This window comes from Bombus huntii, chromosome 3 (assembly GCF_024542735.1).
Source record: "Bombus huntii isolate Logan2020A chromosome 3, iyBomHunt1.1, whole genome shotgun sequence".
NCBI classification, from domain to species: domain Eukaryota; kingdom Metazoa; phylum Arthropoda; class Insecta; order Hymenoptera; family Apidae; genus Bombus; species Bombus huntii.
The window spans coordinates 13,846,982-13,874,298 of record NC_066240.1 but is presented as its reverse complement, the minus strand read 5'-3'; the positions used below and the strand labels follow the sequence as shown (position 1 = coordinate 13,874,298).

General features: G+C 37.4%; 1 protein-coding gene and 1 long non-coding RNA gene across 5 annotated transcripts in view; one reads left to right on the top strand and one right to left on the bottom strand.

Moving 5' to 3' along the window:
• Window positions 1-27,317, top strand: part of LOC126864161 (putative phosphatidate phosphatase) — a 61,830-nt gene that overhangs the window by 15,147 nt on the left and 19,366 nt on the right. For all 4 annotated transcript variants that reach the window (XM_050615186.1, XM_050615190.1, XM_050615188.1 and 1 more), the window contains exons 2-4: window positions 3,019-3,170; window positions 14,498-14,602; window positions 15,380-15,579. In XM_050615186.1, coding sequence (XP_050471143.1) covers window positions 3,019-3,170; window positions 14,498-14,602; window positions 15,380-15,579 — 457 coding nt within the window. The remainder of the gene's footprint in view (window positions 1-3,018; window positions 3,171-14,497; window positions 14,603-15,379; window positions 15,580-27,317) is intronic.
• On the bottom strand, window positions 19,184-27,261 carry LOC126864168 (uncharacterized). Its single transcript, XR_007689084.1, has 2 exons — window positions 21,326-27,261; window positions 19,184-21,063 (listed from the first exon to the last, which is right to left on the bottom strand). It is a non-coding gene; the product is annotated as an uncharacterized LOC126864168 (long non-coding RNA).

Here is a 27,317-nt window from a genome sequence, read left to right as displayed (position 1 = left end):
AATTTTGCACCTGTTTGTTTCGATATTTCTCGTGCGTCAGCGTTAATCGAATAATAAACCATCGATCGATAGTTTAACGTTTCGTCGTGTTTGCACTTCGATTAAAATGCAGACGGAGCACGTGTCAAACGTGCTGTCAGACGATTGTCAAACAAGGAAGGAGCGCACATATTTTGAATCGCGCAGTACCGTAGTTAGCGCAGGAGCGCGCACGAGCAACAAATTTAGTTATCATTACACGGATAGTCATCGCGTAATACGATGATGTCTCGTTTATGTCAAGGACGATGTATGTATCGTTATTCGCAACGAGCGCCATAAATCTCCTTTCTACTTATGCACGTACGATGACACTCGGAATTAGCAAGTTCGGTCACGTTTCTTTAAGGAAGCGTCAATTGTTGTCCTGTACGTTTATGGAAAATCTATCTAATGATAACGAGGATCCGATAGAAATCTAAAAAAATTGGCAAAAAAAGACACAGCTTTCATTTTAGATGAAGTTTTAAGCAAATTGTTCGCGAATGACCTTTATACATACTTGGACAATGCTTTGAAATAATTCGAAACTTTCTTCTTTTTTTCAATTATTTGTAATTAGCTCAATTATTTTTATCATTAGCTTGAAATTATGTAGGTATCGCGTGTTGTATGAATCGGCAACAACAAAACTGAAATATTTTACAGCGTAACGGTATTCGCGCTGAGTTAATGCAATTGGCCTTGAACGACACAAGTGTACAAGCTTACGCGTGCGAGGACATTGCGAGAAAATATTTGATGTGTAACACTACTGTCGTTGACACAATAAAATCGGAAATTACTATATCTTCGCAGATTTCTGTTCATTCGTGCGTCATAACGTCAAATCCTAATCTGACTCAAGCGAAACTTGAGACTCGAGTACATAGAGAATCCGATGCTTCGTTGATTTAACGATCTCACCATATTTCTTCCGCTTACTGTATTAATTAAGCAATCTTTCGAGTGAGTACATAGTCGTATTCCAAGCAGTCGTGTAAGCGTTACATCATGTTGTGCTGCATACATATAAATAGCTACGCGCGGTAGCATGAGAAGTAATATGCACACATTATGTTAGATATATTATGCCGGGTTAATGTTGGAATTTTGGACGTTTGACGAACCTTCGCTCGAATTTTCCATCGTGGTTACAGTTGATATTTATTATTGGTACAAATGTGATTATTACAAGAAAGTACAAGTAATAGCGGCGATCGGATGGTCGAAATGTCGATGACAATGAATTCAGGTTCGATAACGAATCCACGGCCAACGGGACGACGAATGCGATGTGATGCACGATCTTGGGTGTGTCACTCAACGTGCAAGTAGTACTCTTCTGAATAGACTCCATAGACTTTAATCGCAGTCCAAGCGGAACTGCCCTTATATAGTCCTCTCCCCACCTCTCGGGTCAATCTTTGTTTTTAAGGAGAGCTATAATAATTATTCCATACCTGTGATAGGTACACGTCCCTCCCTCCCGTGACCGTGGCTACGTTCAGTGACCCGTTATGTCACTTCGAGCCCAAAAAGCCTATCGTCACAAACCTTGAGCACCCATAATCGGAACATTACAACTATTTCTTAGTTTTATTACTTAAGTGTAGCTATAGTAAGTAAACGTCTGGACTAGGGTATTGGGGTTTTCCTCAACAATCCCAAAGGGAGGTCCCCGATGTCTTTTCATATATATGAGGTGTATCGTGTTGTCTGTGATGATTGTAGCTGCTAATGTAGACGTCGCTATAATAAGCTACTGCTGATTTTCTTCTCATTTTTGTATCGTGGAAGAAAAATCGGAGACTCCAGTTGCCGGGATTCGAACCCGGGTTTCGAACGTTCGTAATCTAAGGCGCCAACCACTGCGCTACCGTTGTCCGGTAAAAGTTAGCGTCGAGTGGCGGTATTTGTTGTCGAGTGCCGTCACATATATATATACACAAACACATATTAAAAGAATTTGGGAAATAAAGAAAAAACGATGTCCTTAGTTCGTCTCGAGTTTGATTTAGATTTACTTAACTTTGAAAGAAGTAGGGAATAAATGGACTGCGGATTTTGATGCATTTCTGATGAATCGAAAGGTGCAAAAATGTAGCTATAGATATATAGAATATACAGATCGTGTAACGCGATCGTGTAACATGTACAAGCGAGTACGAGGTGATTTCTTACGAAAGAACGAAGGGAAAAATATAGAATAAAATGTTCTCCTTTCAAATTTAGTTTTCGAGAGAATTTTGGGTATTCGTTGGATATATATGAATTCGGCTAAGTATCGACTAGACAGGAGTAAATAATTACGAGGCTATTCTACGTACGAAAATAAGTGAACAAATTTGAAACAAAATTTTTCCATTTAAAGTTGCATCTTCACGAAAGTAGAGTCTGTTCGTGTTTAGATAATAATCGACCCAATACACGCGGATGGTACGTTTTCAAGTTCGCTTTGTTCAGGAACCGAGCGTCTTATGAACAAATTTTATTCTACATTTTCCACCTGTTTTCACACGTAGAATAACATCCTACCGATGATTTTCTGCTGTACAGTCATGTTCAAGTAAATTTTCAAACTCGACTTTCTCGAAAACTAAGCTTCGAACAGAAAAGTTTCATTCTATTGGATTGGCAACTAAGTGATTGCGGATTTTCTCATTAGGTGGTATTGACAAAATCCGCGATCACTTAGTTGCCAATCCAATATCACGAGAAAAATTCTTCAGTTCCATTCTACGCGTACAATTTTATCGTGCTGGTTCGAGGTCATACGTGCAAACCTCAGCTGCGATTGAAACATTTTTCCTTGAAATTCGCCAATATCTCCGACGTCATTTGAAAACAATTCGCGTGACGCCAACGCGACGTAGCGTCATTCGCCTTCGCGAGCAATGACACGATACAAAGGTGGCGTCATCGCCGATCAAAGAAATAAATTGAATAAAAATGGTACAGGCGGCGATCGACATCTGATGGTCCGTTTTCTGTTTGCAGTGGGTGGTGCGGTGCTGATGTTTTTCCTGTTCGGCAAACCGTACAAGCGTGGATTCTTCTGCAATGACGAGTCGTTATATCATCCGTTCCACACGTCGACTGTAACCAGCGTGATGCTCTACGTCATTGGTCTTTTACTTCCTATATGCACGGTGAGTCACCTGCTGCGATTCTTCATTTCCCTGGTCCGAAAAGAAGCGTCAGACGATAGCTCGACGACGTCGCTATCGTTTTTCTTGCGGTCGGGATATTTTGTACGAGGTGTTTCTTAAACATACAAGGGGTCACGCAGTGTGTGAGAAACGCCGACAGGATGAATTTAAATCTTGAAAATGATACTGTTGACGCGCCAGCAATGCCGAAAACGGCTGACTACCATGTTGACTGAATGGTCTTTTTAAAAGCCAGTTTATATTTTTTAGGATTCTTCTGATGATATATTTTAACATTGTTACGGTCCTTAGCGTGTTAGTTTGAAAGAATTAGAACGTAAACGGGGGAATTTTATAAGGAAGACAGGTGTTTTTATTTTTACGCGACAAATATTTTATTTTATTTACAAATTATGTATGTATATATTAATTGTATATCGTGGCGATATTTTATGGGGAAAGGTGATATTCTAATTCTAAATTACCAGAGTTATCGTTCTGTATTCTCTATTTAATTCATTTTAATTATTTATAGCGGCTATTGTAGTTCAATGTTATTGAAATAAGAGAAACAAGAAAAGAAGTGAATATTTTACAGATTAATTTTAAGATTAGTGGATACACTTTTTGGATCTATGTTTGCAACGTTGTTTACGGTTAAGACGGAACAAATATTTTATATTTTCTTGTTTGCCAAACTTAAAGTTTTTTCACATGCCAGTTAATTGGATTTTGATATTTGTTTATGGAATGCCGATGATCTTTCCCCTTTCAAGGCCTCTTCGTAATATCCATTTATTAATTCATTTGCCCACTATTGTGTTTTTTATCTTATCGACGACAGAAGAACTCATTGTAGGGGGAATGTAATAGAATATACATATTATTCGAGTGAATAAAGAGGCACGACTATTGAAGTAAACGGTTAATAGACTCTAAGTTACTTTTTAAAATAATAATTGGAAAAGGAAAAAGATAGCACACTGGAATTTTCCAGGTTATTTATTTTCCTTTAGGTAATGAAAATTGGCATTTACGCAGTTCAACGAAAACAACGTTCATCTGTTTCACTTAATAAATTAAATATTTTTTGAAAAAATTAATAGGTAAGAAATCATTCCAGGCGATAGTCTTTAATGACTCGGCTTGTGTATCGTAATTAATTTAAGCCAGTTAAGTTAATTATTTACTCATTACGTAATAAACTTTCGAGTAATCAACATTTTACAAAGATATTCGGAAATGTTATGCATGCGAATTTTTTTTTAAGAAACAGCTAATAGAATTTTAAGGAAATAAGCTTCAATGATAGTTATGTTTCGTGGCAAAAAAATTGAGAGATAAAATATGACTCTGTTTTTACATTTTTTCATCTGTGCGCGATTTTTAGCAATGATATCTAAATGTTCTGATATTTTACGCAACAGTGTTCCATGCAAAATGAATCATCGACGAAGGTCAATATTTAATGTTCCACTTAACGTTATCTTTAAAATTTGCCAACGGTATCTGATTTTTAACCATAATTCCGCTTTATTATCGTAATCTCTATCTGGAAATCGTAGGAATAAAATTTAACAAATCGAAAACTCCTACCATCTACGATTCATTTTAAAAGAATTTCAGATCTACGAAATTATATAAAAATTTCCCGGAAAAAAAGTTATTCTCTCGTTAACGAAGCATAGATCGTTTCTTGGTCGAAAAAAAAGTAATTAGAAGGTCGTCGGGGAAAAAAAGTGTTTGATAATAAAATATTTAGATAATAAGAGCATTCGAATTATGTGAGTTTTGATAATGAAGGTTTCACTGTTTTTGATTATCAATGAGCGACGATAATGACATCCGTTGATAAGTTATTCGGTCATTATTTTTTCTCGTGATCGTAATATTTTTCGATATTTCTTCCGTTTGTTTGCGTAACTTTCGTGTAAACAAAATTAATCGTACGTACGATTATGAAACTCGCACGTTACGTGTTTCTTCTCGTAATTTCATAATCTTTTTTTAAAAATTCCCCCTTTAATTGTATTGTACTTTTTCTATTTATCTTTTCTGTTCAAAAGATAAGATTTTATATAATATACCAAAATTTGAAACCGGTTTCACCAGGAACAAATATACCTGTCGTTTAGTTAATTAAAACTAATAAATAGACACTGAATATTATGAGAAACTTGAAGGCGTGCAAATGTACTGTATAGCATTGCTTGGCAACTAAGTGATCGCGGATTTTGCAATATCGCCTAATGACAAAATCTGCAATCGCTTGATTGTCAACTCGATAAAATATAGTACAGCAACAACAATAGCAAGCATGCGAAAGATACATAAAAGGTTCGATGTATAGCGATTACGATACGTGAAACGAACGAAATTAATTCCCTCCAGTTATATCGATATAAATATAAATTCGCGTAAATATTCACGGAGAATTTACAATATGAAAGCAGAATGTCGCGTATGTGAAATATCGAGCGTGAAATGGTTAAAGACTGAAATGTACTCCACGTCGAAAAAGACCCTGTCGTCTTCCAGATGTACACAGATTTGTGACGCTCCTCGAAGTAGTTGAGATGTCGGCAAGTGGTAGTCTCGCGAGGAAATAAAAAAAAAAGCTTCCTATCTTTTTATCTAATTTCCTGACGACACCGCCGCCACAGCTGTTCTTTATCTGTTTCTTGCTCTCGCCCTTGCCAGATACGATCCTCCGCGTAGATCTAATATATCGCTAGATATTTTCGACGTGCTTCTCAAGCTCCTGTCGACGAGCCATCAGTCCACGAAAGAAGCATACATGGAAAGCGAGAAAGAGTTAACAAAAAAAAAAAAAAAAGGAAAAAAAAGAAGGAATGACTAGAGGAGGAAAGTAGAAAGAACCGAGCGAAAACGCGTATATAGGTGTAAGATTGAGACGAAGACACGTATACATATAGGTGTGACCGCATAAGGATGTCGGCACATGTGGGATGCAACGACGAAAGAAGTGCATTCGTTAAGTTTCGGTGGTCGTGGGAATCGATTTACGGTATCTGGAAGTGGTGCACGTGCACACTGATGTATTTTTGCCGAGCGAGGGCAGAAGAGACTGCATCCTCTATTTGCATCCTTGGAAACTGCACTCGGGCCAGGCTCGGGCTACCAAGGGGTCGTTACCCACTAAAGGAAACTGAACAGATGCGTGTGTGTCCCCGGGGGCCTTCTCTTCGCTGCTTCGTCGAATATTTTCATATTTCCTCCGCGTAGTCTCCTATACATAGGATTATGGCGGAAAATCGTTCGAATTCCATAGATAGTTGCATGGTATTTATAGATGTTTGCACGATATGTCTTACAACATTATAGTTATCTTCAGCGATGCGTGATACGGATATCTGTAAACGAGAACCGAAAATTATCGACGAGTAGTTTGCATCTTTCTTTTTCTCTCGAAAGCCAGCGTCGAATTGCGGAATTAGCTATGATTTTTGGAATATGCAACGAAGTAGATCTTTATGGGTATCGTTAGAAAAATAGGAAGCATTGGAACAGTCGCAGATGTATCTTCTCTGGATATGTTACGCGTATCGTACGAAACATTTTGCAATTTCTTTGATACCGTTATGAGATCGTCGCGATTGCGTTATGTAGTTTAGGCCAAGGTTGAAAGTAACAATTTTAGGTCAGCAGAAGATTTCGTCAAAACCGCGTTTGTCAATATACGAGAAATTTAAACACGCAACAATGTATAAAATATTCGAAACGTATTACTCCTTGCAACATTTGATGGACGAGAGAAATGTCCATGTAGGTTCCATTTCTCCAGCTATATCGACAAAAATTTAAATTTGCAAAAGCGTTCCTCGCTTACATATGTAAGTTTCACTCGTATCGCGTTATAAAGAATTATATTAAAACCTCAGCAAATTCAGCGAAGTCTACTCCGACGATAGCATTCCTCGGTAACGAGCAAGTCTCTCAGACGCACAAAGAAAGCATGACAGATCGAATCCTTTACTTATTCAACCCTCGATATCTCCCGGATCTTATTCAACGCTCGCAAACTCCGTCCTGTCGATATCTTGATACCGAGTTACGACGTCCTACCATCGCTGCACAAAAGCTCTTCTTATTCACGTTTCCATGGAATTCGAAGGTATTCTCAAGCGACCAACGCGAGCGAAGGATATCGCGATCGTCGTTCGCGATATCGTTCCGGATGCATGCGCGTGTCTGCAAATTTCCGGAGGCAGCCTATGTCTGAAACGTGTCAGGGCCTATTTTACTTTGGCTTTGCGGCTCGTCGTACGCACGATGTTCGAATTAACGCTGTCACCGCGGGCAACGCGTTACTTCGATCCTCTTTGCTCTTCTTCGCTTCTCTATGCTTCGCTTTAGTCGAACAGTCGATGGAACACGAGAGCAGAAGGACGCTTAGAGATTCTTGAAACTGTGTGGCAAGTGGCAAGTGGCTTCTTCGACCCTCTTTGTGCCTTCTTAAGCCATGGTCACAGCGAGTACGTGTTTTGGCGTATTGTTGCCTGCGAATGTATAGATTCTCATGACAGTAACTGTACAAGTGTAAGTAAGTATATGGTCAGAATAATCAAGTATATAGATTAGATGTACGAGAGCGATTATATCGTTCTTCAATTGTTCGGTTATCGTGTTTCATTTATTAGAATGACAGTTTGTTAGAAGACGGATCCACTGTAATCGTAGGATAAATTAGAGCAATCAAATATGTATATATATATATTATATATAGATTCTTATCAATTCTATTTGCATTTCGATCTTCAGACGTTTCATTCGGAACACACATACACTGTAACCATAGCAAGACAGCAAGCAACAAGCACCGGACCAATTACGTATCTTCGTACGTATATAGATATATAGACTCTTAGGAGTGTAAGCATCTCAGTCTTCAGACGTTTCATTCGTCAGAGCACGCGTCCACTGCAACCGTAGCCTAAGTCACGCCAATCAAATATGCATATTACATTCTTATCGGTGTACGTATTCGATCCTTCTGATGTTCTATTCGTGGAAGCACTCTATCCACGCTGTAATCGTAGCCTAAATCGGGGCGACCAAACACTCTATATATAGATCTCTATGAGTACATGCATTTCTGTCATCGAATATTTCATTCGCAGTTCCCTATATGTACAACGTATCGAAGGGAACCTCAGTTTCAAACTTTGCACAGCGTAGAACAGCTTAGCTTGGCTTTCCAGTGGGTCCCTGATTTCTATGTTCCTTGCACGTTCGGTTTAAACGCGCCTTAAGAGAACACACACTGGATGAAACACCAGAATCGAAGGACCCCTGCAGAACGCCTGGAAATTCCTGAAACCGCGCGGTAAGATGCCTCTTCGTTTCTCTTTGCTTGTTTTTGGCCAACAGTCGATGGAACAGCGGAGCCCGAGGACGTTCAGAGATTGTTGAAACCGCGTTGCCTGCGTCCATTCCGTTGCGTCGACTGCCAGTCAACCTTTCCGAGTGGTAATCACGCTACAAAGGGGCCCTGTAATAACGTAATGAGAAAGATTAAAGGGTGTCGTGCTCCCTAGCCTTTTTCGTTCGCCGTTTTCTCGGTGATAGACACCCCCGAGGCACTGGCGGGAAAAACAAATAGGACGATCGGTAATGGAACGAAGCATGGCCCGGCTAGGTTGTATTTTTGGACGGTTATACGCCGGTTCTCGTGTTCGCGCTGTTACACGCTCCAAGCTGGTTAATTGGATAATCAAGGGGACTACTTCAAGACAGTTACATTTTCGGCGGTAAATTTCGGATAATTGGATTGCACGTCATACAGCTATCCGAGCTATTCTTGGTGCCGTTAAATGGTAACCATTTGCTACATAGCCTGTTCTATTAGTTGAATGTATAAATGGTCTTTAGGGTTGGGATAACGAGTAGTGACGTTCGAGTGACGTGCGGGATAATGCACAGGGAATAGATCTTAGTCGATACGTTCTAGTATATTTTCAATCGTTTTGACTCCACGAACATTCACGTTGCTCGACTTCTTTCTACGAGCGATACGATTTATTTGTAAAAATCAGAAAAAGGACTTTGGCAAATGTAAATTGATTGAAACGAGATTATAAGGAATTGTTATGTAAAGAAGCGTTCAGACGATCGATATTATCGTCAATATTTAAGATTCTCAACACTGTATCGACGATATATATCGATCGTCTAGAGTCTAGAGTATTCTTTACGATAATGTTGAGAATAATATCGATCGTCTGAACTGCAATTCAACGATTCTTTCTCAATGAACAGATTAAACGAAACATTATAAAAGTATAAATACATCTGGAGCGATTATTTTCAACGATATGTTAAATTGAACGAACGAACGACAAAATGAAAGTCATCGCCGTCAATTTGTAATTGTCAGAACCGTTCTAATGTCGTAGATAAATTGACCGTAATAGTAAGAATAAGACGACTGTTACATCAGTGACTTTCCGGTTTGGTCATAGATTATGCATTTACCGTATCAGCGTCCTTTAATGTGTTAATAACGTCGTTCACCTGAATTCCTCGGTTATATTGCTTCCTTTTCCCTTATCATATGGCTACTCGTTAATCTCGTGCTCGTTCATTTTCGTTTCGTCTCGTTGGTCAAACGCGATCGTAGATAAGCTGAAAGAAATATCTCAGTGGTGGTATATACATGTCAAACTGTCGGCGAATGACAGGTTATATGTATGTATTGATTAATGACGAATGGCTGGATACATTGTCATTATGGACTTAAGCGCGTATAGGATGGACCCAATAACTCTAATTGCCTTAATTGTATCTCCATTATTTGGAAGACAAATGCGAAACGATTTTATTTACCAAAGTTGTTACGTATCGGAGAAGTTATGCGAGTAATTTCTTTTTTTTTTTTTTTTTTTTTTTTAGAGGTTTCAAGATTATTTTTATTTCTTTAAATATATTATACCGCTGTGTATCTCTGGGTAAAAGTGGAAATGCAGAATTTTTACAGATGCCACAGTGACTTTTATTTCTTTGAATATACCGTACTTTTTATTAGCGGATAAAGGAGGGAGAATTTTTAAACGTTTCACTGTTATTTCTGTTTCTTTAAATAGACTATGCTTCTTTATCGTTGGTAGGATAGCGGATATTAGGCGATTTGAACGACTCACGGTACAAAATTGCCCGATGCGTTGGCTCATCTGCAGAATTGTGTACTCGCATAGCGCTACAGTCTACGATATACAAAATCTTTTTATCATAAATTAATTTCCTGTTACGTCGTATCGCAATTCTGAAACTTTTGCTACCTCGAAATTTCCTGCATTATTATCCGTTTTATTCGTAGAATTCCTTTTTATAGAAAATACACAGCTACGTTCCCTCGCATTTGTGCGATGAAGAAAATAAGAAAGGGAAGCGCGTATTGTTTTAAAAAAATAATCGATAAGCAAGAAGAGAATCATAAATGACAGTGGAGAGGAAAACATTTCTCACGATTGTCTTCGCGATCAAGCACACAATCCTTTCTTGTTCGCCGATTAAATTGCCATTCGATCTGTCCGCGAACGTGTATAGTGGCACTTGAAATAATAAGCAGGCCCTTGTTAGCAACGGATCCCCCTTCTAAGCCGAGCTGTTCACGAGAATTCCACCCGAAGTCGTTTGTTTGCGTCTTGGTCCGCGTGAAACCGTTTCATCCAGCCATGAATTTTCTACCTGTTTCTGGCTCGTCAGGAATCTGAGAAGGGTTCGCCGTAACACCCCTGAAGGCTCGTAGGAACAGAGCTTTGATCCCCTTATTTCTCAAGCTCAAAGAAAGGTAGACAGGCGGATGGGTCGATTGCTTTTACGACGAAACTGATATTTTAATTCACTCGTTGCTTGGTAAAAGAATACGATATGTATAACGTCGAAAAAGGGAATTGACATTAAAAAGAGTTGCATTAATTAACGTAACGAGAATCGGAGTTAATTAACCGGAACATCTGTGTTACATCAAAAATCGTGGACATCAATTCTATAATTTAATTCTATAAAAATAACTTTTTGTATTCTTCGTAGCGTCGATTACATTTAACATTATTTTTCGCTGGAATACGCCCGAATGAAATAGTACATTTATATTGGACAATGACGTAAAGATATAATTGACGTATTTCATTCAAATTGCACGTTAAAGAAATATGGTATGACCCTGAAGAGTATCGTGTAAGACGAATCTGGTTATCTCTGGATCAAAACTTGATCCTCTTCTTTTTTAAATTTATATCGCATAAAATTCAACTATTTTAATATACCTGAGCTGGTATTTAATTTAAGACCAGTGATAAAATTGTAACAGTTCGTGTATATTAAAATCGATGTAAGTACAAGTACAGAGATAGCGTATGCCAGTCGTAATCGTCGTTCGCCCAATGCTATTGTCCAATTCTACGCTCGCTATTCGACGAACTATTCGACTATATGACTGTCCTAGAGAGCACGTTCGTCTATTTACATCGACAGGCGTTGTCATAAAAAGTTGAAACGTAACTTCGGTCGACGATCACAAATAATATTTTGTCCGGAGTTCGTTTATCTTCGAAGCTAGCACACCAAAACAACGTTGGTATTCCAAGGGACAATAATACGAGTCTCTCCCGATTCAAATCTTTCGTCGACTCATGTGCCGCTACATATATCGAATTAGCGAATAATTGATATTTTCCATTATTTTCTCCCTTCTATTCTTTCAATCCATCGTCTTGCCGATCCTTTCACTGCTCATTATCGTGACACGACGACGTAAGATTATATAGGAATGCACTATTCAATGGAAATCCTAGAAACCGTAATTTACTGCGGCCCACGCACAATGCCGGCCGTGATATCCATTAACCACGTTACAAACGGCAAATAAACGGCTTCATACAATCAGCAGCACTTCATTCAGCATGTATCGTCAGCGGAACCATATACTATGCGGCTAAATACATAATCATCCACGAATCAATCAATCCTTTCAGAACCGCCTCGATTTCCCTCGCATCAAACTCTTAACGTGGCCATATTTCTCGTCTTACAATAGCCGACGTATCGATCAAACGATGACAAGGGAAAGTGAAACGTTAAAGTAATTAAAAACGCAGGAGTCGAGAGATGCCGCAATCCTCTAGGCTAGGGACATGGTTGGCCATTAATCTGATTTCACATGAAGAAGAACGCCATAGGTGTACATTTTAATATCACAGTACGGTTAGAAATTTTAATACTGCAACACTATTTATTCGTTTATTTATTCTCTAAAGCTACATCTTAATTTACTATACGGGTCAGTGTATTATATCTTCTTGGTATCGTTTCGTTTCGCTGTTCCAGGACTTAGCTGTTGAGGCGTTTGCACACGTGCGGAATATTTTAATGTAAAATCGTTAAAAACGAAGGGAACTTGTGTCAAGTCGAAACCAAAAATTATATCTCTATATATTGTTACGTTCTATTTAATTGCCGACGAGAAGGTAGCGTTAACCGACGTTTAGTGCAACTGGCAATAAGCTCCACTTTCGACTAACCTGCTGTGTGCGGGAATACTGGCACGGTAGAGGATTAAAGTTGTTCAAAAGTAAATTAACGATGTGTAATGATTTATTGAAATCTTACTTGATTTCCATATTGACAATCGACTGATAGACTGACGGATATAAAATTCTTCGGTTGACAAAACGATAACTAACTCTTCGATAGACAGTGGTAATTATTCGGTTGACAAACGGTAATTAATTAATATGCTCGATAGACGAAGGATAATTATTACTCGATAAACGAACGGTAAATATTCTCACTCGATAAACTCGTGTCGAGTCGAAAGACTCGAGTCTGATGAAGTTTCGTAGGGACAATACGAAGATCATAAGAGGCAAACACGATGAGTATACTTTTGTTGACCTTCTGATTTTAATATCGCGTTGCCATTGTGCAGAAGAATCTGAATATGACGTTAAGTATAATATTGAACGTCGAATGCAAATATGTTCTTGCTCGTTTCATAAAATTTCATAAATCTTTGGCAGACTCGTCTCCTTGGCAGATCAAATGACATAAGGTTAGAAAGAAAGAAAAGAATTCTATATAACGTGACTTATCGTCCGTCTTGTTCGCCTGTAGTTTTCCTAACCAGTTCTCTTCTCCTTCTTCCCTCGAAGATTAATCGATAGCAGCACGAGGGTCCCGAGGGCATAATCCACGATTAAGAACCCGTGGGGAAAAGGCGACGACTTCGAAATTCTTGAGAGCATTTTCAAGCTGGTAATCTCTCCTCCGACTTGCAGCGATCTGTTACGGCCCCAACAAAAAGTGGGTTAACCGGCCAGATTCCAGATAAAGGTCGCCAGGTGATACAAGACCGAATGACGACACGAATGAATGAAATACAACGGCAGGTTCCCTCGTTTTTACCTGTTTCGACATCCTTTTCTTCTAAGAGCGAGACAGCACAGGGAGAAAAAGGGACTCGCTCGATTTTTCCTATCTTCCAACGATTCGTTTATTTACGGCATGGCGAGGCGAACCTTCGTTTCCATGTGGTTGATAGCTAAGGTAGACAGGCGTGTTTTATGCTCGTCATTCGGTGAAACGCCAGGTTTCAGAAGCTTTCGCTGATTTTGCGAATCATTCTCTTGCGGTTGAGAGGGAGAGAGAAAGCCACTGATTTGTAGTTTAGGCGATGCTCGATGGTAATGGAAGGAAAAGATTGTGTAGAACGTTATTGATATAGATGGATCGAGTTTCTACAGCCAATCACGTTATAACGATTTAATGAAACGTCTTGTAGCTTGTGTGATTTCTGTTTAATATTTTTTACCATTTACCGATGTTTTCGTGACATGTGATTCGTCGCCTCGAGGCTTTATTATATTTGGAAATATTATGCGTTCTCAGAGTAAAAGTATCGTTTAGTTTTTTAATTTATTTGCGTTTTAAATTCAGTTGATGAATGTTTGAACCTACTTGCGAGGTTCTTCGCGAAGACTGAACTTGGTTGGATAATAAATTTAATTTTTTACCACTGAATATTTTAAAGCAGCGGGATATTTTCCTTTCATTTATGTCCATAAAATATCCCGCCACAGTTTGACCGGAAGAAACTGAAATACCTTGTACAAATGACCATCGTGATTTCTAATCTATATCTCCCATTTAAAACTTCGTATCGTCGTAGATATCGTGAAAGTATGTACCGACGCAGATTATACGAGACATACGTAGTAAATGTGTCAAAGAGAGAAAAAAAAATGTGTCTTGGTCGTCATTTAACCATAAAGTGTGATATTTCGTTATAAGGAAAAATTTTGTTGCAGATGATAATCGGAGAGTATCTTTACGCGAGGCATTGTGAAGCAGATTCGACGAAGATATTGTTTGGCTACAACATACCACCATGGTTATGGGGTGCATATGAAAAGGTACACCTCTCAAGATATTTTTCTACTATCGTATAAAGTGTATCAACTCCTTTTTGTTCCATAGATATTCAATAGCATACGATGTACTAAGCCTTTTTTCTTCCATAGATATTCAAACTATGAAATAGAAATGAAATAGAAAACAGATAGGATTCTAAAATCACACGGTGGGACCAAGGAAAGCTCGTGACCATCTTAAGAAGAACCTTTCTTCCCACGCTTATTAACACCTTTCTTCCCCATGTGTACCTTCGTGAGAACAGTTCTGAAACGCACGCTTTTCTGTCAATATTTGGAAGATTCTTCGTTATTTGTTGCAAATATATTAGAAAGAAGGAAATCTGCGAACGCATACAGTTCTGTTTTAAAGACCCAACTTATACGATAAGATGTTTATTCAGATGTCTTTAAAATTCCAAAATTCAAGAATAACAGTGATTATTAGATTCAGTAACAATAACAGTAATTATTATATATTAGAAAGATGGAAACGAATTGTATTTCTGTGAAACGAATTTTAAAGAACACTCAAATGTCTCAATTTACTTTAACCTTATTAAAAATTAAAATGCGTTTGTTTTATAATAGAGAATTCTTTCTTAGTTCCTTCGCGCGTGCTATCTGTAAATAAAAATCTTTGTAACATTGTTTATAATCATATTATTGTAATTCACGCACTTTTTAGAACACATTTTTACAATTTTCACAATTCTTATAATTTTGTATAATTCTCATAATTCGTACTAGATTCTCACAGTAATATTTTTGATATTTCAGATTGGCGTATTCGGTTTTGGAGCAGCAACGACTGTTTTAATCACCGACATCGCCAAATACACGATCGGCCGACTGAGACCCCATTTCATGACTCTTTGTGTGCCTAGCATTAATTGTAGCCTGCCTGAAAATCAGCACAGGTATATCGAGAACTACGTCTGCACCGAGAACATCTCGACCAGACTTCTAAAGGAGATCAGGTAAATACTTCTCTCTTTACGCGAGAAATCCAGCGACCCTTTTATTCGACAGTGCGGAAACTACCATTTAAAGCCACCGATAAACTTCGTGTAATACTCGTTCGACTTCAATCGGACAAGTTAATTAGCTTGCTCGAGTGCGAGTAATCTTAATGAAATTCAAATGACATTCAGAAAAGTCTGCGTCGTTTGAATTTTCTATTTCTTCGCTTAGATCTTATTTCGATTCAATTAGATTCTATTTTAATCTCGTTCGAATTCAATTAGATTTCCGATCGAAATTGATCTCTGAATTTTTCCTCGACTTTTCCAATGAAAGGAACAACCCGAGATTAGAAGATGAAAAATGAATGAAAAACAACTTTTGAAATAATTAAACGACGTATGATCGTTAATTACATCAAATATTATCTTTTTTAACTTAATAATATTCTACGAAAGCAATAATAATATTAATAATAAAATCATTATGGTCTCTTGATCTATAATTTCATGAAGAAGTCCTGTAAGAAGAAAAAGAAACAAATAAGTACGCACTCCGATACTCTCGAACGATGGTGTATGTTGCAATACGTTTACCTTTCTCGTTAAATTGCTGTATAATGACCGTCATTATGTACGACCATGCCCCACCTTTCTGGTAATTTATCAATTTCTCTTCCATAAAAATCTTTCACTTCTTCGCTGAAACATCTCTTCAATTGCGCTCTTTACGGTACTTTGCATTCATTTTTCAAACGTGATTTACTTACGCGGATGAGACAATGAATATTGCTCCGTCTGGAAAATTCATAACGTCTTTGACAGTCGATATATCCTCTTTTCTATTTGCTAACATCGAAGGACGATTATTAATTATGGCGATGAATATTGGACGCGAAAAAAGGACGAAAGAAAAAAATGGAAGAAGAATCTCTAGCTGGAAGACGCGAGAAAAATTTCGTCATTTCGATTCATCAAAGTAATTGTATTTGTCGAAATAAAAAATATAAAACTATCGTATTTACATTATTCAAATATAATAGCGCAATTTAGTCTTAAAGAATCGATTTGCGATTTCACCGAGTCGACCGAGTTCACGTTCAAAAGTGTGAATTCATTAAACACCATAGACTCGAGAATTATTCACCGATCCCCCGCTGAGACTTTGTACATTTGACTGAATTCAAGTAGCGGAAATTTAAGTGTGACCATTCGACGTACCATGGCAGTGCCGCCAGTACGAAAATATGTAGCGCTTGCTATAGGAATTAACTAGATACGTCACGATTAAGGAATTTGATGTCTGTTGTGCAAGGATAATTTTCAGAAGTGGAATATCAGCTGAAACTAACGATTGCTATCGTTCGAGGAAACGGCAACTACTAAGCTGCCATTACGCGTAAATTATATACGATTGAGGAATTCAGATAAATTGGTAGCGAAGTTTCATCGTTTCAAAAGGTTTAACCAAGACGACGAATGATATTTTCTATATCCATTGTACATGGTAATAATCTAATAAATAAATTCCATTGTTCCGAGAGAATTTCAATAAAATTAGAGATCGCAACTTTAGTCTCTTTTGCATGCAAAATGGATCTAATATAATTCAGACGATAATAATCTAATAATTAAATTCCATCGTGTGGAAAGAATTTGAATAAGACCAGAACGTGTGTAACTTTAATCTTTTCGCGTGCAAAGTGGACGTAATTAAATCTAGATAGCAAGCTTTAATCCACTAAATCTTAAATTGTACTACGTTGTAGGCGAAGCTCGATAAAACCCATACAAATACGAAGCCTCGAATTTGCATGGTGCGTGTTACACGGCTATATACCGGAATCATCGGCACGTTTAATTCGCCATTGAACATCTCGAATTGAGAATCTTCAGGGCAATACCCTTTTGGTATCTGAGATCGGAAAACATCGAATCGCGTGACGGTAACAATTGCGGGCGCAGTTGCGGAACAGCCTACGTAGAATTAAAGTTGATGGAAAGGAACGATCGCTTTCGTTATTTTTTACACACTTAATGACCATGGAATGTATATGAAGAAACGAGAACCGACCAGTCAGAGTCGACCTGCTTTTTTCTCTTTTTAGTTATCGCGTTTTCACTTCGCTTCGAGGTAATTTCAGAAGGTGATACCTTATATCGAAATTATCCATGTAAATTTATCGATGCAACGATTGGAAAATATTCCATCGGCAACGATCCTGATCTAACAAACATATCGATCATACCGATCTTTAGGATCAACTCGACAACTTAATTTTTAGTTTTCATTTTGAATATTTGTCTGAAGTCGTCCATATTTTTTGCCAAATTTTCTTTCCATATTTCGCCACGGTCTCTCCTCGAATTCTATCAATTTTTGCTTAGTTTACGATCAAAGCTTATCGTTCGCGTATTATTTTATTCTCAGGCCTGCAATTTATATTATTCCTTTTATCAGCTTGATCATATTTCTCGTCTTGCTTTGGCTCGTTTTCCAGTCAATAACACCAAGAAAAATAGAATGTAAGAGGAAACTTACCTCGTCTACCACGTTCTACAAATGTTTCACAGATTCTTCCGTGTTATATACGTTCTGCGCATTCTTAAACCTTTAAATTCCCCGTAAACGAGAGGTACGGTTATTCTAATATGTACTTCTGACTAGGCTGTCGACTTCTCTAGGAGATTCATGGGGAAGCTGCGAAACAGAACGCATAATACGAAAACGTATAAAATACCTAAAGAATGGTACTCTTTCAGATATGTAACAACTAAAAGTATTTTCCATCTTTGTATCGACGTAGAAATATGAATTTGCATAAATATCTCACTCCGCGATATTTCTATTCATAGAGCTATGAATTGCCATAAATAGTCTACTTCCGACCAATAACCGTGTGCACCTCATTTCGTCGAGGTCTGGTTGCGATTCGTTGGATCGCGAAGTCATTGCCTGCTATTTGCTCTTCTCTTTGCTGGCTCGTTGCTTCGATAATCACTTTGATCCCTGGCCAGAACGTATTCGATCGGCTAGACATTATTATTTGCCTGTGCGTGCCTGTCTGTGAGTTTGTATGCGCGTATGGTTCAATCGCAACGGAATTTCGTCGGGCTTTTTGCCGGAGCCAGTGGCTCGAAGGCCGGTTTCAACGGATACGAGCAAAAAGGACCACTCTGGTGGCGGCAAATGACAATGAGCAGGGGCCTTGTACCCACTGGCGATTCGCATGCACGGGATTCGATCCGAATCATGACCCACCGGGCCCTATTCGATCCGCAACGGAAACACTGTTACACGCAACAATTACCCTGAACGCACCTTAGTCATTGTCGCGTTGACAACAATGCTACATTTCCCATTAAGCGTTTTTATTCGAATTTTTCACCCCCTGACTCTTTATCCATTGTTAGGTCGACGATTTCTTTCCAGAGATTTATTTCAGTCGAGTAACTTTCAACCTTTTCCTTTCCAGAGATCCGCGAAAGTTCGATTACGTCGTTTCTTGAGTAGTGTCGTATTTGTTAGGTGTACGAGTGAATAATTTCTCAGTGAAGCTGAAAGTTTGTAAAAACAAAAGAAAGAATGAAGATATAGCGACAATTTTTTTTTTTTTTTGAGTTTTAGAGAAATCTGAACAAGTTCCGGGGTACGTATTATAGTTCCTAATTTACTATGCAAGCGGTGCTGCAGCCAAATGTTTAAAACTTTTTGCGATAAAAGCGAAGATCTAACGGAGAGTTATGAAAAAATAGGAATTCGCTTGGAGGTAAGAAGTTTCGTGATAAATGTGATCTAAAGAAATTATTCTGAGGTTTTATACATGTACGATTTTTCGAAAAAGTATGAAAAAATTTGCAAATCCTTTGGAAAGTACAATTATTCTGAGACCCGAGTTTCCGGGATTTTTGGGTAGATTATTTATTCATGCAATTATCAAAATTGATAACGATTTATAAGGATCAATTGAAAAATTGCAAACAATAATTTATTACAATTGCAAAGAAGTTAGAAGATACATAAAATGAATAGGCAGCCAGCTACGCTCGTTAAGGCCCAGAACTGAAGACGACGCGTCGCGAGTTCGAATCCTCGGCATGAATAACTGCAAAAAGGGGACGGAAAACCAATGAATAGAAATAAAATATATAAACAAATTCACGTACCAAAAGACAGACAATACGAGTCGTTGAATAGCGCACAATGCTCACTTTACCTTCGAAGTTTCAGAATTAAAATTCTGAATCGGATTCAACGAAGTAAACAATAATATTTGGGCGGTGAAAGCCTGGCAGGTGTAAGGTGTTTCAGGTGTGGAAATCACAAAGTCCGACACCTTCGTTTCGGAGAAATTAGACAATGAAAGTTTCACCTGCAACTCAGCGACCCATATCGCTGGCGGAAGGTTAAAGTATTATTCGTCGTTGCTTTCTAGAACTTTAAGCCATGTTTCAGGCAAGTGACGGATTTCATCGTGAAAAGATGCTGTGTCTTTGGACAAGATCCCATTGTCAAGTGATTTCTGTATCTATAATTGAAAAGATGTATCGGATAAAGGTGCGTTGAATCGATCGGAACAAGTACGTAGTAATCGGGAATCGTGTAATGTCTAGTGAATAAACTGACAGCTGCGAGACGTGTCTCAAACGAGACTCCTCGTGATGTCTTCCGTCGTAGAATCAGTGTGTGGTCTGGCGTTGTCACGTAGCAATTTCACAGTACGTTCTCCTTTGTCAGTGCCCTGGCTATTGGAAGCAAAAGCTAAAAAGCACAACATTTTTACCGTGGTGGAACTTGTTGTGTGAAACACTTTTAAATAATAACTTGTACTGAAAAATTATTCGTTATTCGCTTGTACACTTAATACGCGTTAATATATATGCAATGTTTTTAGTATTATTTATGTAATTTATTCATGTAACTGTAAAAGTAAAAATCTTTGTATGGTATTCATTACTATATTATCTAATATTTCATCTTACTATTTTTATTTTATTATTTAAATATATATAATATATAGTGTAGTAAATCATATATCAATAACATATTGTACATTGTTTACTAGAACTAGAACTATCCATTGTTTTTGTATTAACACTAGAACTACCGATAGTTAACACGAAGCTATTTCTACCACAACCAGTGAAAACGACTGGCCTTTAAAAATACGTAATAATAGAATATTTTTATATTTTTCGATTTATTACTTTCTTACAGAAGGAACTCCATGTTACGTAGTACATTTTTCGTATTATTAATCCATCTGGGACCATGATCTCTAAACGAAGGTTGACACATTTATAAAATTGTAGAACCAGTCGTTTTAACTAGTGTGGTATTTCTAGCGTTAGCATCTAGCGATCTAGCGATCGATCCGCAATTTTCCTGATAACTGATATCGTCATGTCGAACGATAAGCAGTATAAATTTTAAAAACGTGTGGCAAGTTGTACGAAACGAGGAAACTAGTTAATTGTAGTTCGATAAACAGATTGCAGGACCTTTTTACACTTTGTCAAGTATCGGTCATTTTCACTCGTATTGGTATAAGTAGCCTTGATACAAAATTATTTTCAGTTTGAATACATAACAAACAAAATAAAATTCGTTATATTATTCTTTTAGTTATCGCTGCGAAAGTCATTACATCATCGTGAAAATAAAAAATATAACATGAAGTAGGAATTTTCAAATAAAATTGTAAAACCAGTTAACTTGACTGGTATGGTAGTTCTAGTGTTAAAATCAGACAATATAATAGACCCTTTTACACTTTGTCAAGTACCAGTCATTTTCACTGGTATTGTTATAAGTAGCCTTGATACAAAATTATTTTCAGTTTGAATACATAACAAACAAAATAAAATTCATTATATTATTCTTTTTAGTTATCATTGCGAAAGTCATTACGTCATTGAATTTTCAAATAAAATTGTAAAAGTTCTACCGGTAGTGTTAATGGTATTTGTAATGCTTCCAATCGTTAACTGTAAATTTCAGCTACTGACATTTGATTCTATCTTCGAACAGTACTTTCCTTATTCCCATTTTCTCGTAATTCATCAATACATTTTGGCACGGATGGCATACGTTTCTTCGTACAGAGTAACATGAATTGCGCGAATTGTAGTTGGCAATAGTTGTATGTAAGTTCTTTTTAGTCCAATAATGTATGTATTTAGGTCGTTGAATCAAAGCGAACATACTTCTAATTCACATACGGTTTTGTAGCGATGAAAGGGCTAAAGCTAGTAGTCCCTGACGCAAACGTAGACTTTTGCCACGAGTATTATAGCTGATTGACATTGACGTCTTTTGCTAGGCTGTAATTGATCGTGGTACTACCGTCTTCACATATAGACAAGCGCTTGCATATTAATTACACGAGTCAACGTTGTTTGCATGCGAATTGTGTTATTAACGAAAGAATCAATAAAAATTCAACGCGTCGAGATAATAAAGCATTTTGATGTTTCCTTACGTTCCGAGAAATATTTTGCAATTTATTACACAAACGACATATCCAATTTTTCTTCCAAGTGTTTTTTTTTTCTTTTTGTAATTTCAAGCAGGAAGTCACATCATAAATAGTGAAATATCTTCCAGGTAATGTTCCTCCTCTGATACTTTTTGTTATTTCCACATTAGACAAATCCACGTTTCCTAGTGTCTTACTAAAAAAATTCAAAGACTCGACTATTCAGGAATTCTAAGAGCTAAATATTCAAAAATTCCGTAAGAAATAATCGCGTTCAAGCTAAAGCTTTAAATCGTTGTTTTATAATTGTAAAACTGTGTATGCTGTAAAAATTGTTTTATAATTTTAAAATATCTCTAATGTACGTGATTGAAATTTAATCGGTCAATGTTCGATGCTACATACTTTTTGAGATGCTTACACCCATCGCTACTTCTATTACACTTCAACGACTCGTAGTTCCAAAACAGCCGATATAAATTGACAATTCTTCTTCTGTTCTTTCGCTGTAGGTCTAAAATCGATTCTGCCGAAATCGTTCCATTTGTCAAAACACGTCCAGCTTTTAACAAGAGTGATTTATCTGCGGTTAGGCGGAGGTCGCTATACAGTCGACGCACTCTATAATTTTGGAGTATAATTCTTCGATTGTAGAAGCTTGTAGGTAGCGTATAATTTTCTGGAAGCGTGTAATTCTTTGCTTGCCGATTTAAAGAACAGGAAGGGAGTATGCGTTCGGCTGGAAGCTTCCGGTTTTCAACGTGTAATTATGGGTCCCCTTTCCGAATATCGCTTTTCGGTATACTTCATCGTTATTTCATTTATTAGAATAATTGAATAAAATGACGCCTTGTTTCTGACTATGATCGTTATATTATATCGTAGACTGTCAGAATTGGACAATAAAAATAAAAAGGGCTTTTGCCCTTATCGAGTATTTTAATAAAAATAATTCGATTGGTATTGACATTGAATTCACAATTTACGTTTGAATGATTTCGTATTGTAATCCTTTTCAACGAAACGGAAAAATGAAAAGAATTTTAATTGTGTTTCATTGTATTCGAATAAATCGTTTGACAGGGAAGAAACAACTTGTTGCAAGAATGATCATCTTGTAATCAGCGTGGAATGAGTTATTCGATCGGAGAGAATCGTTGCGCTAATTTTCAAGGAAAAATGGAAAAAGAAACATTCGAGCGCAAAAGTGTTCGACTTACAACGCAAGAGACAGTTGCGATTAGTTTGAGCTTTTGATAAAGCTTTCGCGTTTATGCCAAGGTGTTCCGCTTTAACGTTCTTAATAAACATTTGAATCACGCGTTTCGCCACTTTCTTTCCTTTTCTTTTGAATATTTAACAGGATTTAATAAATTGTATCAAGCCCGCAGTTATAATTACAAACTTTTATAACGCCTGGCAGCTCCATAAAAAGGCAAGATGGCATGAATATTAATATCATGATCTGTTTATGTTGCTGGAATTATACCGGACGCATAAAACAGGATAATGACACGTAATTTTCATTAGCATTTTTACCGGAACTGGCAGTATTTTTAACGCATTCACAAATACGCGCAACGTTATACGATTACGCGTGAAAGTTGATACATAACCACTTTGTACAATAATTTGCCATATATAATTATGCGTGAAAGTCGATGCATAATATCAAAATGTCAATGATAAGTATGCAGCATAAACATATATATATATATATATATACAGGCATGTCCATACTATAGAATTATAGAGACCGTAACAGAGAATAAATATCGTTTTTCCCATTAAAACTTAACGTGCAAATAAATTAAGCGAGGAGGTTTATTAATTTATTATCGGCTTATCGATATTTATTGATACTTTTATTCGATACGAGCGATATTTAATCAATATGATATCGCAATCAGAAATATCCCATCGTCACAAATCCACTAACTTGGTATAACGACACGATTCGCAGTAATTAAAGCGAACTATACGCGTTCTTCGATATAAAACGGTGATTGTCGACACGTTAGAAAAACTAAATGACGGAGATAATGGAGGCTGAATAGCGTAATTTCCGGTTCCGGGTAACCCCGTTCGATCGAAAAGGATCGAACTGCAAGGCGTAACTAAACGAACCAACCAACGGAGGAGGAGATTATTCCAGAGGCCCATTATTAAGCCCACAATCAGAAATTATACTCTCTTCCTCCTTTCTTCTTTCATGTTCTTGTACCTCGAGGAAATTGTAGGAGCTCGTTATCGCGCGCACAGGAGAAAGAACGGACCTTTCTTTACCGGTAGCCGCTTTGCTATACACTTTCGTTCAAAAGTTAGGCATCAAGTAGCTCGAAAATAAGAACTCGTGTAACGTGATCTTGGCAGCGAGTCTTTTCTCTAGTAGCTGAGAAAGATTATCTTTTTATCAATTATTAAATTTATTTTATAAATTGAAATTATTCGACAGTATCGTTAGTCCTCGCATTATACAGGGTGGTTGGTAACTGGTGGCACAAGCGCAAAGGGGGTGATTCTACGCGAAAAAAGAAGTCGAAAATGTAGAATAAAAATTTAAAAAATTAAAAAAATAACGTCAATCGAGACAACGATCTACAGTGAGATCCGTTATAACGAGACGCGATAAAGTGCAGGCGTACCGAGCCAAAATTCAAAGTCGATTTTCTCGAAGACAAAGCCTCGAACGAAAAATTGTTATTCTATATTTTCGACTTATTTTTTCGCGTAGAATCACCCCCTTTCCGCTTGTACCGCCAGTTACCAACCACCCTGCATTACATTACATTACAACGCGTTATATCTTTACGTTATATTACGCTACTTTCGTAAATTACGTGGTTTTTCCTAAAATCTACATTTATCCATCCATGAAATATACAATTTCAAACAATGATAATACAACAAACAATGATACGTTCAATTGTTCAATAGCGGAAACGTGTATTGTTTGGATAGTTTTATACAGAATGTCCCAATTTTTTCCGATCAAACGTTGTCGCTATATTCCACAGGACAAGACAAGACGACGAGTCAAGATACAAAATGTAAAAATAAAATATGTAAAATAAATGTCATTGGTAGCATTGTTAAGGAGATATAATAAAAAAAAAAAAAGAAGGAAAAGCGGTATACGAAATGAGCGGTAACGAACGTGCTACGGCACGAGATAAGAATAGATCAGGCATATTTACATACAGTAGTAGTCACGAAGCATTATGTTCAATACTTCTTCTATAGATCCAGCTACAACTCCATTTCAAAATGATTACCATTCCTGTCAATACAAGAGTGACAGCGGCAAAAGATTGAATTTGTTATTCTTCGCAGTTCTCGTTTATTGCGTTGAAGTTGAAGTCGTACAAGTATTATGATACCTTGAGATTATTACTATATGTAAATGTCCCTGATCTATTCGTACTTTGTGCGGCGGCAATGCACGTTCGGTATCGCTCATTTCGTACGTCGTTCTTTATTTTTTTTTTTTTTTTTACTGCAACTCTTTAACAACGTTTTCAATGACATATACTTATATGGCATTTTTTCCTTATCTTGACCTATAAAATATGCTGACAACGAAAGAACTGGGACACAAAGAACAACGCGCATAAACACGACAATGGATTAAAAAACGAGAATAGATTATTGTTTGCGCTTATCATTCATTTAATCGATAACCTTTTGGTCTACTTTAGTCGATCAACGATCTTCTAGTCAAAGTCGAATTACAAAATATTTCTTTATCTTACGAACGTAAAAAGAATAATGTTCGCTGTTAGGTAATATTTCTACTGATAATTATTTCTGACAATTTCTGTCGATTCGTTCGTGGATGGAAACCAACGAGGTAGTTGCAACCTCGAAACAGGTGATCCCTAACTTTTGACCGACAGTGTAGACGCACCGAAGTGTATCACGGTTCATCCGCCCTTTGCGTGTGCTGGGACAGTTTTATGTATAGAAAGATTTGAAGAATCGACGATAAAAGGCTGACAGAGAATTCATTCATACGTCCCACCCTCCGGCTCGTTCAACCAAAGGGGACCAGCGTTTCCTCATCTTCCGGACTATAGTACTTCTACCACGCTTAGCCTCGTGCTCATCGTGCCTTCTGCGAATTGCCTTAATTCGGTGTCGGTTAGGATGCCAGTTTTTTAGAAACCATTATGTTATTACGTTTGGAACTGTCTCGTTTGTTAGCGTCGAATATGTTTGGGAGATAGCAGACTTTGTTGAGTTTGCTGCCAGTGCCTTAAATATCAAGGTTATTCAACAACTTCTTATCACTTTTGACACCCGGTAGTAATACGTTTTATCGTGTTTATTTTTGTATATTCGTATCTATATCGTATATTTATTTTGTTTTTCTTTTTCGCGCGTATTTTACTCCGCGTATTTTATTTCTCCACTGACACTGTCGGTTCGCAGGTGATTGAAATTGTTTGGATTAGATTCGAATCAGATTGTATAATCTCAATTTGTACTCTGCGCTTTACTACAGTAGAAATCAACGGTAGAGAAGTAAAGATAAAAGTTTCTTTTATAAACAGATCTTACATTCTGATGACAAATTGACGGAAAGCTTTCGATCTTATCCGCGACAGTGAACATCCGGAGGAACACGCGTCGTTGTCCGACTATAAATGTCTATTCTACTTAAAATTCTTCTTCCAGTTTAGAAGCTATTACGTGTAATACTAAGTCTTCCTTCTATTTACATGATTATTCAAAACACACGGTATTAAAAGGGATTACATTTTATATACCGCGTGACCAGCAGAATAAAGCGATAAAATGCTCACTGCGGATAGCTCCCTGATCTCCACTCCTCTTTATCTTCCAGTAATCTGAAGTGGCTAATAAATGCTGCAATTATCAGCAGGTAAATTAGTTTCCACGACGGATACGCATCTTAATCGAAAAATAAAAGAAAGAGAGCAGGGGAAAGCAGTTTCCCCGAATAATTACTTATTCAAACAATCGACCGGAACGAAACAGCCCACGAGCACGCATTAAAAGGGACTAAAAAGTCGAGCTTGGCAAATATTGCCGCGGCGCCGACGCAGAAAAGAGAAAATAAAGGAGAGAAAGATAAATAGAGGGAAAGGGTAGATAATGTCCGATTAAAGGTGCAGTTTTTTGATGGCCAATTACTCTTACAGATAGTAGCCTGAGTTCGCTCAGCCCCTGCCTTCTTTCTCTTCCTCTTTCATCCTCTCTTTCTCTTCCTCTTTTATCCTGCTGTTCGTCTCGGTACTCCCATCGGAACATCTT